Below are 13,996 nucleotides of genomic sequence, written 5' to 3'. Positions count from 1 at the left end.
CGTGCTAAAGCTGGGTTCTATGGTAAATACAGGCTTGCACATGGTTGCACAAAACACACATAAAGACAAACAAACTCACAACGATCAGGCATAACATTATGACCACCTTCCTAATATTGTGTAGTTCTCCCATGTACCTCCAAAACAACTGGGACTCATCAGAGAATGGACATGGGCCTTCTGAGTCCTGTGGTGTCTGGTAACAGAATGTTGTTAGTGGGGGGCCTTTGGGTCCTATAGGTTGAGGGGAGGGGCCTCTGTGGATCATCCCACACATACTTGATCAGTTTGGGATGTAGTGAATTTGGAGGCCAGGTCAACACTCCATCAAGGAGTGTCATTGGTATGGGGTGGAGGCGCCTGGTCTGGTCTTGGTGGGTGGTTCATGGCTAAGTAACATCCACATGAATACTAGGTCCAAACCAGCAACATATTTAATAGCTACAGGATGGCCAATGTTATTTACTTCTCCTCTCTGTGGTTTTAATGCTGTGGCTGATCAGTGAGGGAAGTGTCTGAAACACATATTTAGGCTGACACAGAGCTTACTTACCCCAGTTCCGGGCTCTCCTGGTGATCCTGGGTTTCCGGCCTCACCTTGCTCACCCTGTGGTTAGATAAATGTCAGTGTCTGCACAAATAAACCTTCAACCTGACCCATGGAGAGTTTCCCAATTCAGAAAACATTTGGAAAAGTTGCACCCACTACAAATGTTCACAAAATAATAATAATAACAGACAATGTTATTACCAATAAAAACTCAATTAACTCCTCTAAGTCTATAGTTGGAGTTGATTACTGGGGTTTTAAAAATCACTGTATATCCAGAGTTTGTATCGTTCGTATTTCATTTTTCCAGGGTCATTTTAACAGCCGTGGTATGGCATTAAGTATTTATAGTGCAGCCGTCTGCCAAATGGCAGTAAAATGGAGAATCTTGTTGGAAGTGCTGTAAAACAGACATTAATAGCGTCAAAGCACTAACTCAGACAAAAAAAAGACTGGACACATGAAATGAACAGACTGTAGGAGATAACAAAAGGGCTCAGCTGGGTGCTCTGGACGGCGTGATGAGGGCAGTATTTCACTCCCACTACCCAACATCATACTAGGCAGGAAGAACACCCTGGGATGCTCTGAGTCTTACCTTCTCACCAACAGATCCCACGGGGCCCACACCACCTGGAGGACCTTGAGGACCCTGCAGCAAGACATATAGAAAGTGATCCATCACATTGGGAGAGGATGATAGTCAGGGCTTGCGTTGTATGAGAGATGAGTTAAAAATAATAAAGATATGCAAGTTATATAATCGTATGTATTCATATTGTTATTACTCAGCCATACGTACATCAGCTCCACTAGGACCTTGAGGACCTCTGGGACCAGGGGGACCAGGAGGGCCCTGTAATGAAGAGTCACAGTGTTGTTAAACTATGTACTAAACCATTCTAAAAGTGCTTCCAAAAAGCATGAGCGTGTCTCTTACCATGGGCCCAACGTCACCATTCTCCCCCTTTTCACCTGGAGGTCCAGGAAGTCCCTGTAGACGAACACAAAGAATTCACAATTATATTATAATCAAAGAATACAAATACAAGGTGCCGTCGCATGAGTACGCAACACTGTTCTTAATTTACAATTTGTTTGTGCTGTTTGTGATTTGATTTGACTGCCAGGATACATTGTAGCAATGCACTAAACTATTAAATATATCTGGGAGCCGGAGCGCGCATAAATGAATGACTTGTATCCGTGTTTTAGATGCCATCTAGTCCTATATCTGTTCAATGAAATATTCAGTGATTGTCTGCAGAGCAAGGTCAATAATAAATCCACTGCATTCAAAGGCCTCGATTTGCCTCAAGTTCCTGATGACGAACCACACTCGTGTGAGCACAGTGGGAACTTTGAGCCTTCTCATAAATACTCAGGTAAGACTGTGATGATTGTGCTCCAGTTTGGTCCCCTGCTCAGCAAACATTTAAGACAATACTCATCTTCTGTTTGCTTCCCCTTGTGCAGCCGGGGACTTCTGGGCATCAACCCAGCTCACTCATGCATGTTAAACGAGCAGCATGGTCAAGACCTGGTGTGTGTTTGATCCCTGACATTTCTACTAGTAATTGCCACGATTAAATTGCCTGCTTTGCCTTCTGTGTGTGTGTGTGTGTGTTTGTGTGTGTCTTTTCGTGATTTGGAGGCAGTTTATCATCAGTGTAAAGTGTAAGGTTGCAAAGGGAGGAGATCAAAGAATTCATTCATCGACACGTGCTCACACCAAGGCCGAATACTCACAAGAAAGACTCTGCTGACTATAGTGTTTGGGTGCTGAATGGTAAAATGCAAGTGGTATAGCTGCTAGCCGAGAAATATCATTTGTGTAAAACGTCTCTTCTAGTCCAAGGTCGTTAGCAGTGCCACTGATTATGCGGCAATGTAAATGTGCTCCGTGACAAACAGACAACTGGAGCAGGCCAGTCCACACAATTAATGGCATCACGATGGGAAGTGAATCACTCCCAATTAAAAGTCCATTGTGTACAACCCTGCAGAGATAGGACAACACCTTGGAATGACGAGCAGCAGTCTATGTAATTCCATCAAGACAATGACCCCAATCTCTGCAGTAATCTCCTAGCGTGTTAAGCTTAAGAGGCTGATCACTAATACAGATAATTACGAACAAATGGGCCGCGTGAAAGGGCCTACTTTGTTCGGTTATTATCGCAGCACAGCCAAAACATCATTAAGGCTAGTTGTAATGTGGTTTATTTTAGTTTCGAGCTGATCTGCTTTTTAAATGACCCTAAGTCAGGCCATGAGTACGTCCTTGGATGAGTGATGCTCACCTATGAAAACCATAAAATGCTGCGACTCAAAAAAAAAGAAAAATGAAGTACTGATACTAATGCCTTTTTCTGGGGAGCTGTGAAGTAGCAGTTGGATGCTACAGCCCACTGCTGCAGTTGGACACACTACTGTGTGAACGAATGGATAGGTCAAATGAGGACTCGATAAAGTAATAACTATTAAATATTAATTCTTCTTCTAGTACTTATTATTGTGTGTTGTAGTTGTTTTCTTGTTGGGTTTTGTGAGGCAAAGAAGGTACTGTACGGCCGACCAGGTGGTTTGGGATGATGATGCGAGCGCGTGGTGGTGAAAGTTGCAATCATCGCAGGTCAAGGCTGGGTCACCAAACCATACACCACAGATCCAATTAAAGCACACATACAAGTGTGTGAGTATTGTGCCTCTAACTCTGTTTCCACTGAAGCACGGAGTGAGATGAAGGTCATACGGTGGCTCCACACAGTTTCCAGAGTTAATTGAGTAATGGTGATTACTGGACATCGCTGGATGACAAGTTCAAATGCCGCTAGTGCTAATACAATGACTGAAACTATGTTAGTTCACCATTTCCCAAACACGTAGTCCATCCAGATAACACATACTCATCTCTCCAGTTGATTACACCTGTATTGGGGATGCTACATCACATATATAGTTTGGGATCTAGTGAATTTGGAGGTCAGCTCAACTCCTTGTGCTGTTTTTTTTTTTTTTTTTCAGTTAATCCTAAACCATTTGTGTGTGTGTGTGTGTCAGGCTACATCCCGCTGGACCATTTCGGGCTATTCCTCATTTGAGGAGTTAGTCTCTCCAGCTGTACAGGGATAAACAGAGAATGTCACTTTTTGTTAAAATACCATCTTTATGAAGCCTCCGACTGCGGCTCATAGAGGACTGGATATTTTTATACTCTGGCTACGCATTTCTTCACATCCAGCGTGACAGCAACGAGACAAAGGAAAAGTGGAAGAGTCGCGGTGTGGCCGTGATATAGTGGGAGCAAATCTAAAAATAAATAAATAAATAAAAAAACTGACACTCCTCAAAACAAGCTGGAAAATATGATGCCAGCATACTCGGCCACAGGGATCGGGGACGTTCACTCAGGCCACTGTAAGCCTCGCCAGCATGCCCAGCATACTCAAAATAGAAGGTAATTGGAGTGGCTGTTTTGATGTGTGTCATATCCCAAAAGATTAAACTATGTTGACCATTTTCTCACTAGGCAGGAGAGCAGCATAATGACTTGATGACACATGACTTAATCTCACCCTGTCATTTTGTGCACTTTCACATTATTGACAATAGTAGTTGAAAACAAGGGGCACTGGCGAACCTGGAAAACATCTCAAACATCTCTAAATGAATGTGTAGCAGTGTGTGTGTAGCAGCACACAGCAGAGACCGGTGAGGGCAAGAAATCTCACTGAGGCACATGTGGAAAGATATACTCTCTCACAGTTTACATTCATTCCTGGTTGTGGTACACACCTGCAGACCAATGGGACCAGGGGGTCCAGGGAAACCTCTGGAACCTTCGTCTCCCTTCTGTCCAAACATACCCTGCTGTCCTCTGGGACCAGGCTCTCCATCCGCTCCCTAAAGAAAAAAAACAAAAAAAAAACGGCATATGCACATTTAATTTGTGACCTCTTGCATGTGAAGCACCACTGAATTGCAGAGTTGTACTTACAGCAGGACCTGGAGCACCTATGGGGCCTTGGAGACCAGCTGGGCCAGGAGGACCCTGAAAACAAGCAAGAAAAATGTTCCAATCAAAATGAGATTTCAAACTAAATTAGGTTGAATGCAGATTATCCTTATTGTGATGGGGTGTAAGTGTGTATTATTCTATAAGAAAACATGCAACTTACCTGCTCTCCTTTGTCGGCTTTGCTTCCTTTCTGACCAGGCTCTCCAACTTCTCCCTGTCAAAAGACAATCACGCACAAAGTCGTCGGCCCACATCAGTTTTGTTTCTTCTTCGGAAACATTGAAAAGCTTAACACAGACAGCGATTATCCGCAGCTATAATCTCGATATGGATGTACAAATATGGACATTTCTCTAATTCATGGCAGCGCACACTTCTGTGGCGACAAATGTTTGGCAGCTCAACAGAATCCCTGATAGGAACCTTAAGGGGCATAATCATGGCAGCAGAAGAAAATGAGCAACGGTATTTCACTTTTACATCTCCTCTAATTGCATTCCTTGTCACATTTGGTTATGAAGATGAAACGGCAGCAGTTAGGACTAGAGAGATGCTTTTGATGCAGATGGCCTGGAGTGTGAACATGGGGAGGAATATTGATTGGCACTGGAGAGCACACTTCTCTCTCAAATGTTTCCATTTTGGGACTGGAGAAGAAGTTGCCTCTGATAAAACAGGGTGGGACGGGAGGTGGTGAGTGTTGTTGACTGACCTTGTCACCATCCTCACCGGGTGGGCCTTGGGGTCCAGCAGGCCCAGGCAGACCAACAGGACCTTGTACACCATCACGTCCAGCTGGACCTTGAGGTCCTTTCTCGCCCTAGGAGAACAAACGTATTAATTTTAATTACATTTTAGAAACTAGAAGTCAACAAAAAGGACAAGGCAAAAGAAACTAGAGGTGAAAAAAAAAATACATACAGGTGCTCCCTTCTCTCCAGCAGGACCTGGGGGTCCCTGAGGGCCAGGTCTACCGGACAGGCCAATTGGACCTGCTGGACCAGCAGAGCCTCTCTCTCCAGGGGATCCCTGTGAGAGGGAAAAAGATACAAACAGGATAAGGGACAGATAAAAGGCAGAAGACGTTATTTGTCGTAGGATTTCACTGTTTCTTTAGCCTCTCCACAAATAGTATATAATAGACCACAAACCCTGCCATCGACACATTGACAAAGTAAAACCCTGGTGAGCTCTGCTGCTAATGGATCAATACGCCACAAGATACTTTTAAGAGGAAAACTGAGAAAGGCATCATAAACAACATGGTAACACGTGGCTTTTAAGTTCTAATAATGCTCTGTTGCTACTTAGAAGCAGTCAGCATTGTCCACCGTCATCACATTTCTGTGCTTCTCGGAGCTTTGAGCAGCTCTCACCTGCTGCTGAAAAAGCATTTCTGAATGAACCGACTGCTGTTGTGTATCAGTGCTTAGACACAGGAACTCGTGATTTCTTCATGTACAGGCTGGGATGTGCACCATCTTCTCCCATTTATGATGTGAACCACATTTTCTGTCCTTGGAGGTAAGAGTTGTGGTGGAAATCAAGCTAATGCTTCTTCCTCTCTTATCCTCAAAGGACAGGAATCAACATGAGGATATTTTTAAACCTGTATTCTCGTCTCAGGAAAGGACATGGAAAGCAAAAAATACCGGTAAACATTATTTGAACGCACTCATTCAATCATTTTGAATGAGTCTGACACAAGCTCTGATTTTTTTTTCCGAGAGTAAGACTGTGTTAATAATATTAGTGTGAAAATCTTATGTTATATAGTTAATTTCAGTCCAGATAAACTAAATTGATATTTTAATATATAGAATTTCAACAGGTCATGAATACCACATTTATCATTTAGTGCAGTGGAGCCATATTGCTGCTACACTGTTTTCAGCACTTTCGGTCTAACTTGGCCTTTTTCTGCGAGTGATAACAAACAATATCTAATCTTCAACAATGTGTAGGATAAACTGTATTATTAGATTATCACAGTATATTACAATTAGAAGACATATTTGCTTTGGGTGCATAGTTAAAAAGGGAAATATTAAAAGACGTTTTTATGGACATATAATATAATAGGAGCAGCCCATGGTGTCATGTGTAACCTACCACATATTTCATCAAGAAAGGACACTAAAGTGCCAGGATGCAAAGTCTGGGACTAATGAGGGTGGTGCATGTAGGAGCAACACTAACAATGTGATTCACCATGGGTGCAGTTGTTTAGGTTTGTATCTGTGAGCCGCGAGGGAATAGAGCTTTTCTGTCTTGATACCAGAAAAAAAAGTACTGTGTGGAGTGCAATGAGAGGAAATCCACTAATGCTTTCACTGGGAAAATAATACATAAACAACAGCTGACATTTCCATGATGACTTTGCTTCAAATTAACTTGTTATATTTGATTCCCTCTCGTGTGTGCCATTAATATGTTTTCTTATCTTATTCTGTGCAGCTACAGTGGCTACCGGGCTCATTTTAACCTATTATTCACATAGGACAGAATGTATGAGTGTGAATGATATAAAAGTGTGAATGATTTGAAAGAGCATACTACCAGTCTCTCTTCAGTCTTAAGAGCCTCTCTGGTGGTGATGATGTCAGAAGGGACACAAATAAAAGGATAATAAAAAGGCCTAGCAGTTAACCAAGGTAAACTGATGCCACTTCAAAAATTTTTTTTTCCCGTTCAGATGATATAACGAGTCCTCAGGTGTTCTGCATATGCGGTAAAACTTCATATGCCTCCACACAAATCAATACCGCAAAGCCAGAGAGCAAGGAAATCGTTTTCTCATTTTAATGACCTTCCTAAGAGCACTTTACCGTCAGATAACAGTGTACTTACAACAGGACCAGGTGGACCTTGGGGTCCCTCTCCTCCCTTCAGACCTGCAGGGCCCTGAAGTTAAGACAGAGAAAAAAAAAAAAAAACACACGTCAGGACTGACAAACCTTTTGAAACTTTACATCACTGTGTGTATGTGATCTACAGCGTTACATGCCAGTCAAACCGACACCGTTTGCCCGTGTTTACTGGTTTGTAACTTCTGCCATACATGACTAGTGCATTTGACCTCTGAGCCCTACTCCAAGCAATACCCTGGCGACTGACATTTCCATTCTGGTAGACCACCAGCTTGTATAAAGGGCTAGAAAAAGTCCAACATCCATAATAGATAAGTAACTTACAGCAGATAAGGTGGCTAAAAAATATATATCATGCCTTTCATAAATGTGCTCTTGTGGATACTGCAAGCTGCAGAGTGATGAGTTTTTTTTTACATTTCACATATGGGTGCATAAGCTGCATGAACGGTGCATGTGGGTGTATACAATTTCCTCTATCTCGTTCTGCATAGGGAAGCTTGCGAATTTAGTATCGAACATGCAGCGGTGTGCATAATATGTCGTATGGATTTGTGCTCTGTTGTATGTTTGTCGCAGCGTGTGCGCGCGCGCGTTTGTGCAGCTCCCCAGCGGGCCACAAACGAGCACATGGCAGTATGGGTAATGAGTTTTCGCTGGCTCTGGCTGTGTGCTGGAGTAATTTACAATGGCAGAAAACAATCAGTGCTGCTGTCCTGCAGAGTCTGACTGACCTTGAGGATAAAGGAAGAACACTTCCTCTCCCCGCAGTGTATCCCTTCACAGGCGCCCCACTCTAATTGCCAACATTTGCCACTTAATAATTCATTAAGTAAATAATGCATATGGAAACAAACATAACTGTGTTGCCCAGCACAAAAAAAAAAAAAGAAATGCTGGCATGGAAATATACAAAACCAATTCAAGCCCCTGAGTTAAACTGGGGAGAGATTGCACAAATTAGTCCCTCGCCAACAATTCCCAAATTCTGTAATGGACGCCCATGATCCACTGTGGCAGTTAAAACAGTGGCGTCAGCGTCAGCGGACCGATGCACAGGCACGCCTGTTCATTTGTAAGATGTCGTTTTGGATTTCCTCTGCGCCGGACTGATTGCTAGGAGTGAATTCCAGGGCTGGTGTCTCTAATGAAGTGACTAGCTCTGGATGGATGGCGGTTCATTTGTTATGTAGCGATGTTCTGTCACTTTCTACTAGCAAACGCCCGTGAAAGGAAAACTATGATGAATAGGTGCAGGTGGGATGGAGCTCTTACCGTGGCGCCAGGTAGACCTCTCTCTCCGGGGAAGCCGCGAAGGCCAGGGGGGCCGTCCTTACCGGTGGATCCCTGTGGACCGGGATCTCCCTACACAAACAAACACACAGGTTTATTTTAGAGGAACACCAGTAACAATCCTGTACAGATTATTATAAATTTATAAATAACCACAGTATTTGTGTATCTAAAGCATAGGTCTTCAACGAGGGTTTTTTTAAAATTTCAAGTTAAATAGACATTAACATCAAGCCAACTCATTTTAGTTAAGGGATAGCTTAATACTGAAAGCAAAATTATGATAATAATGTTTCTCTAAATAGCACTAGGCCGAGTTTAATATAGAACACATATAGTAGTAGTACTGCTCTAAAGGGTCAAAACACCAACCGAGGACAAAATACAGTTTTCACTTCAAAGTTGAAGTCTGGAAAGACTGGAAAACCTAAAATATGTAGTAACAAAGTATAGATGAAGAGACAAAAAATATTTTTTTGTGTTCATACTATATATTCAGCTGTTAAAGGGTTTCTGGGCAAAGGAAAGAAATAATAAGACCACTGAGCAAAGGATTAAGATGAAGAAAACACATGGCACATTTTTTTAAAATAAGCTTCAGCTTTTCTTCTCATGCTGTCTCTTTATTCGTTGCTGTGAGTGAGGAATGAGAGCAAATGAACTTCCAGTGAAACAGACCCAGACATTCGTTCATTCATTCATTCATTCATTCATTCATTCAGTTATTGCATATTAATGTGTTTTAATCTAAATCTGAGGTCTGTACATATGCAGTTTCTAATATGATGTTACAATTAGTTTCAGCGTGGCGTTGGTAAGACAGCAGAATCTTGCTGATTGCTGAAGAAAATGAGGTGCACTTCTGTATTTACAGTCCTTACCAGGCTGCTTTAAGATGCTTTACAAATGCTCACTCTTTGCCCTGTGTGCTATAAATGCAGACTCATGGGCATTAATATAAAGATAAGTTGAAAAGCCTCTGACAAGCAAACATCAGATGCAGTAATGGCTTTGTGCGTCCCGCAAGGGCCATTTAATGGACTACTAGTCACAATTAGTTTGTTGTGTGTTTTCAGTGGATTCATTAGCACTGTCACCACGCAGTCAATCAATAGGCCTCCACTTTAATCAGAATCCATGAGGTTGTGCTTTCACGTAATCAGCAACTACTTAAATCATAGAGACGTTAGCAAGGCTGTTGAATGGTTAAATAATACAAATAAACGACGGAATAATTAAAAGCTAAACGCCGAGGCGTCTTTTTCAGAAACGAGCAGTCAAGGTGCTTATTAGAAGAAGGCAGAATAAAAGGCGACAGTTGTTCTTCTGCAACCGTACGCCCGCCCTCAACCCCGACTCTCGCCTCAGACAGGAGGAGAATCATCCACTCCTTCTCTACTCCTTCTCCATTATGTACACATTTATAAAACAGAGACTTTCGGCTTCAGGAAAAGTTACTTCTGACTCTGTTCTTTTGTTCTGACTTCATCTGCAAATGGGGAGGCGCAGAGGAGTGGGCTTGAGAGGTATAAGAGGATTTGGGCTGCGCTGCCAGAACCTCCAAAAAAAGCGTAGCATACTGATGCACAGGTCTGAGCGGAGGAAAGGGGGGTGGGCGGAGTGGCGGAGGGTTTGGAGTTGGCCGACAGACATGATTAAGCTGTCTGCTTAGGGAAGACAGGGAGAAAATGAAAAGGAGAAGACGTGAGGGTGGGGGTGGTGAGAGGAAGGGATGCAGAGCAGGGGTGGATGCTTAGTGGTACTGGAAATCAAGGGGTTGGATCGGAGCAGCCCATACTTCTACAAAATGGGCGCTGTCTGCTCCTAATGGGCACTCAATTGCCATGCAGGGAGGGCCAAGGAGAGAACGTAGCCAGACGCTCCCAGAATCTCAGCTACTGCATCTTCAGCAGACACTTGCTGGAATCTTGTATAACGCGGAGAGTAATGGTGAGGCCGTGGCGATTGATGGGGTGTGTTTCTGGGTACATTATTGTAATACATTTATTTCTGCTTTCTCACATTCATTCAAGATATCCAGTTAGTCCATTGAGCTTCGCATGCCCTCAGGGAAAAATAACTACTTGCGGATGCAGCTGGTTTACTCGCAAAATCCAATCATGTGCGATAATTGCTATTACGTTGGCTGCAGTTGATCCCTTCATCCGTCTACCTTCCTGCCATCCTCTCTTTAGAGACGCATTCAACACTGTACGTCGGCTAACCACCGAAGCAGAGGTAGTGTCTGAAGCATGTTTTGCCTAACATAGGAAATCTAAACTGCATTCATTTGAGAAGAGTAATTAACAGGAACATTAAATAATATACTGGACACATACCTTGGCTCCCTCCTTGCCGGCAGCACCTGGAAGACCTTGCTCTCCGGGTGGGCCAGGAGGTCCAGGGTGACCTCTCTCACCAACGGGTCCTGTCTCTCCAGTTGGTCCCTAAGATGCCATCAAATATTTGGATTTTATTTGCAGTAGACATGTCACCATGTCTATAAAATATGTAATTATAGAAACTAAATTTTTAAAAATTATAATTATATATATATATATTAGGACCTGTTATGCTTTTATACACAGTTAGTGCAATTTACTGCATGATATTTGCTAAATTCTTGGATCTTGCTGCATATATAAACATTATTATGTTGATTTCACACACAATTTACACCGATACTCCAATGAGATCAACTATGGACAGATGCACATTAGTTCTTACCACATACAGCTTAAAGGCTCATCTCATCATAACCACCTGTATTTCTTGATTTAGTTTAAATACCATCTTAACTACACAGTATGTTGCACCAGTGTGTATGAACAACATCTGCTGCGTGTCTGTCAGTACGGAATAAGGGATCCCCTCTTTGTTGCACTTCCTAAGCATTATAGGACCGTACTATAAGAACCTTTATAATTTTACTATTACCTGTCAAAATGCTCAGGTTGGAGATGCTGTGCTTTTTTTTTTCCTTTGTAAATAATATATTTGTTCTTTTTATTATTTTTTTGCTCTTACCTGAGGTCCAACAACACCTCCTGGGCCTGGTGGACCCGTTTTTCCTTGGAAACCCTGAAAAAGAAGATTACAAAGACTTATTTATACATTGCACAACAACAACGAAAAGTCGCAGCTTATCTATTAAAACGCAAAAGTACAGATACCATAGTGACTTTCCGCTGGGCTGATAAGAAGAGATTTAGATTTTCGCTTGGCATTTTCTTTACGTTGGGACAAAGGCTTTTCATCTTCTCTTCACAATCTGTGATAGATTATATTACACTGCAGTGCTGACTGTGGTCTTGGTTTTATAAAGTTTTACTATGCTTGTAAGAAACTGCGTTATTGATGTACTCTATGCAGTATACAACAATTAACTAGGGGTTGAGACAGTAGAAATTAGACTAAAAAAACATGCATGCACACAGAGCAACATTTAGCAAAGGTCTCTGGAACCAAACCAGAAAATCAGGACATACATATATCAGTGAAATCCATGTACCTGCATAAAGGCAATACTGCAAATGTATCTTGATGTATTCTAGGTCTATAAACATACGCATGCGTCAAGTAGAACTGTTTTAGAACTTAAAGTGCATGTACATGCACAGAATTTGAAGAACATAATGCCCATTTATCCAGTAACTACAGTAAAAAGATAAAACGTAAAAAGGTAAAATACCGCATAGGGCACTGTAATTCACATTTGCACAGAACACGGGCAACAAAAGGACAAAGAGACAAAGGCCGTTTGACATGTCATTCTCAAGAAAAGCATTTTATGGAATATACATGGTAATAATCATAATGAGCAATCCAAAGAAGCTTGCACCTCATTAAATCTAAATGAGCATAGTCACCAGAAGCATTTATGCTCATTTTTAATGGCACTGAAAACCTATTTTCCTTTTCCTTGTTGGGAATAATAGGTCCCTACACGAATATTACCCTAGAAGTTTCAACAGTTCTGGTTATTTTTTTTGTCAACTTTCTCTTTTTATCGTTGCTCTTCCCACGTTAGAGGTGGGGGAAACTTCTGAATCCCCAAGTTTTCAGAAGTTTTAAATGTTCAACAAGAAACTGCAGCGAGAAACGGGGCTCCACTGAGGTGATAATGATGCTCTATGTGCGCTGAATGTGTAACTAGGCAGCGCCTCACTTCAAAGCCAGTGGTATCATGGCCTACCTGTTCCACGACTACTGCATGCGGCTTTAAGTCTTGACTAAATTATAGTTAGCGCACAGTGTTTCCTCGGGGGGAATAAAGAACCCTTGGTTGTGGTAAACTTGTTGAATTACATTCACAGTGTGTGGCTCATTTGCATTGCAGCACTTCCTATGGACACGCTCGAGCAGATTTAAACACCGGAGCTAAAAAAGATTTATAAAATAAATAAATAAATAAATACAAGTTCAAAATCTCAAGCATTAACTGCAGCACAAATCAGATGAACTTGTGCCTCCTGGTAGAGGATCAATCCAATCTGCATTGACTTGGGTCTCCTTCCAAGCGCTCCACAGTACATTGCTCAAATAGGAACCTAATATCAAAGCGTAGAGGTCAACTGTTAAGTGAATTAGCGCGGCGGGAGTGTGCGCGGGTGAAGGCGCACCAGCATTTAGCGGCTGTCTCACGGGAGGACGCGAGGAAACGTCGCGAAACTCTGATTAAGCGGAGAGTTACTGAGATAAAGCAAACGTGTCCAGCTCCAGGAATAGTGTTGGTAATGCAATGACTTTGCTGTCTGACTTTGACTTTTTCATTTAATCTTTGAATCCCTCAGTCATCAAACTCCATCCATAACCAATTTTCCCTGTGGTATTACAATTCTAACTCCTCTGATTTGCAACCGGCAACCCAAAAAGTTTCAAATCCATATTCTTAGAAAGTCAATCCTGTCTGACTTATGACCACCGACTGATTGATCACTATGTGTTGTGACTTATGGTGATGTATTATTCAAAGGAAGTCCTCGGGCCATGCTATTGCAGAACCGGCCCTGACTCAGATCTTTATTTGCACTTCCTCAAATGCAACTTGTGTTGCCGGGGCTGCGAGCGTCTTTATTGCTGTTATCCATTCTCGCATCGGACGCTCGTGGAGCCTCCTTCATTGGCACATAAATCTGCGGCCATAAACACCTTAATGAAGACTGTATCGTTGTCACTTGGATCGCGGCAAAGGCAGGGGAGCACTCGCGTGTGGCGTATTACATTATCTATAGGAAAGAGGCAGGCGGAAAGGGAAGTTTT

The 13,996-nt window shown here is 42.3% G+C and overlaps 1 protein-coding gene across 4 annotated transcripts in view; it reads right to left on the bottom strand.

The window, feature by feature from the left end:
• The window catches only part of col11a1a (collagen, type XI, alpha 1a), a 70,431-nt gene that overhangs the window by 16,157 nt on the left and 40,278 nt on the right, over positions 1-13,996 (bottom strand). For all 4 annotated transcript variants that reach the window (XM_047568101.1, XM_047568104.1, XM_047568102.1 and 1 more), the window contains 13 exons: positions 11,762-11,815; positions 11,074-11,181; positions 8,717-8,806; positions 7,422-7,475; positions 5,493-5,600; positions 5,284-5,391; positions 4,732-4,785; positions 4,551-4,604; positions 4,349-4,456; positions 1,491-1,544; positions 1,353-1,406; positions 1,149-1,202; positions 554-607 (listed from right to left, as the gene is read on the bottom strand). In XM_047568101.1, the coding sequence (XP_047424057.1) occupies positions 554-607; positions 1,149-1,202; positions 1,353-1,406; positions 1,491-1,544; positions 4,349-4,456; positions 4,551-4,604; positions 4,732-4,785; positions 5,284-5,391; positions 5,493-5,600; positions 7,422-7,475; positions 8,717-8,806; positions 11,074-11,181; positions 11,762-11,815 (954 nt within the window). The remainder of the gene's footprint in view (positions 1-553; positions 608-1,148; positions 1,203-1,352; positions 1,407-1,490; positions 1,545-4,348; positions 4,457-4,550; positions 4,605-4,731; positions 4,786-5,283; positions 5,392-5,492; positions 5,601-7,421; positions 7,476-8,716; positions 8,807-11,073; positions 11,182-11,761; positions 11,816-13,996) is intronic.

Source organism: Mugil cephalus, chromosome 18, assembly GCF_022458985.1.
Source record: "Mugil cephalus isolate CIBA_MC_2020 chromosome 18, CIBA_Mcephalus_1.1, whole genome shotgun sequence".
NCBI lineage: Eukaryota > Metazoa > Chordata > Actinopteri > Mugiliformes > Mugilidae > Mugil > Mugil cephalus.
This window is presented reverse-complemented; position numbering and strand designations above follow the sequence as displayed.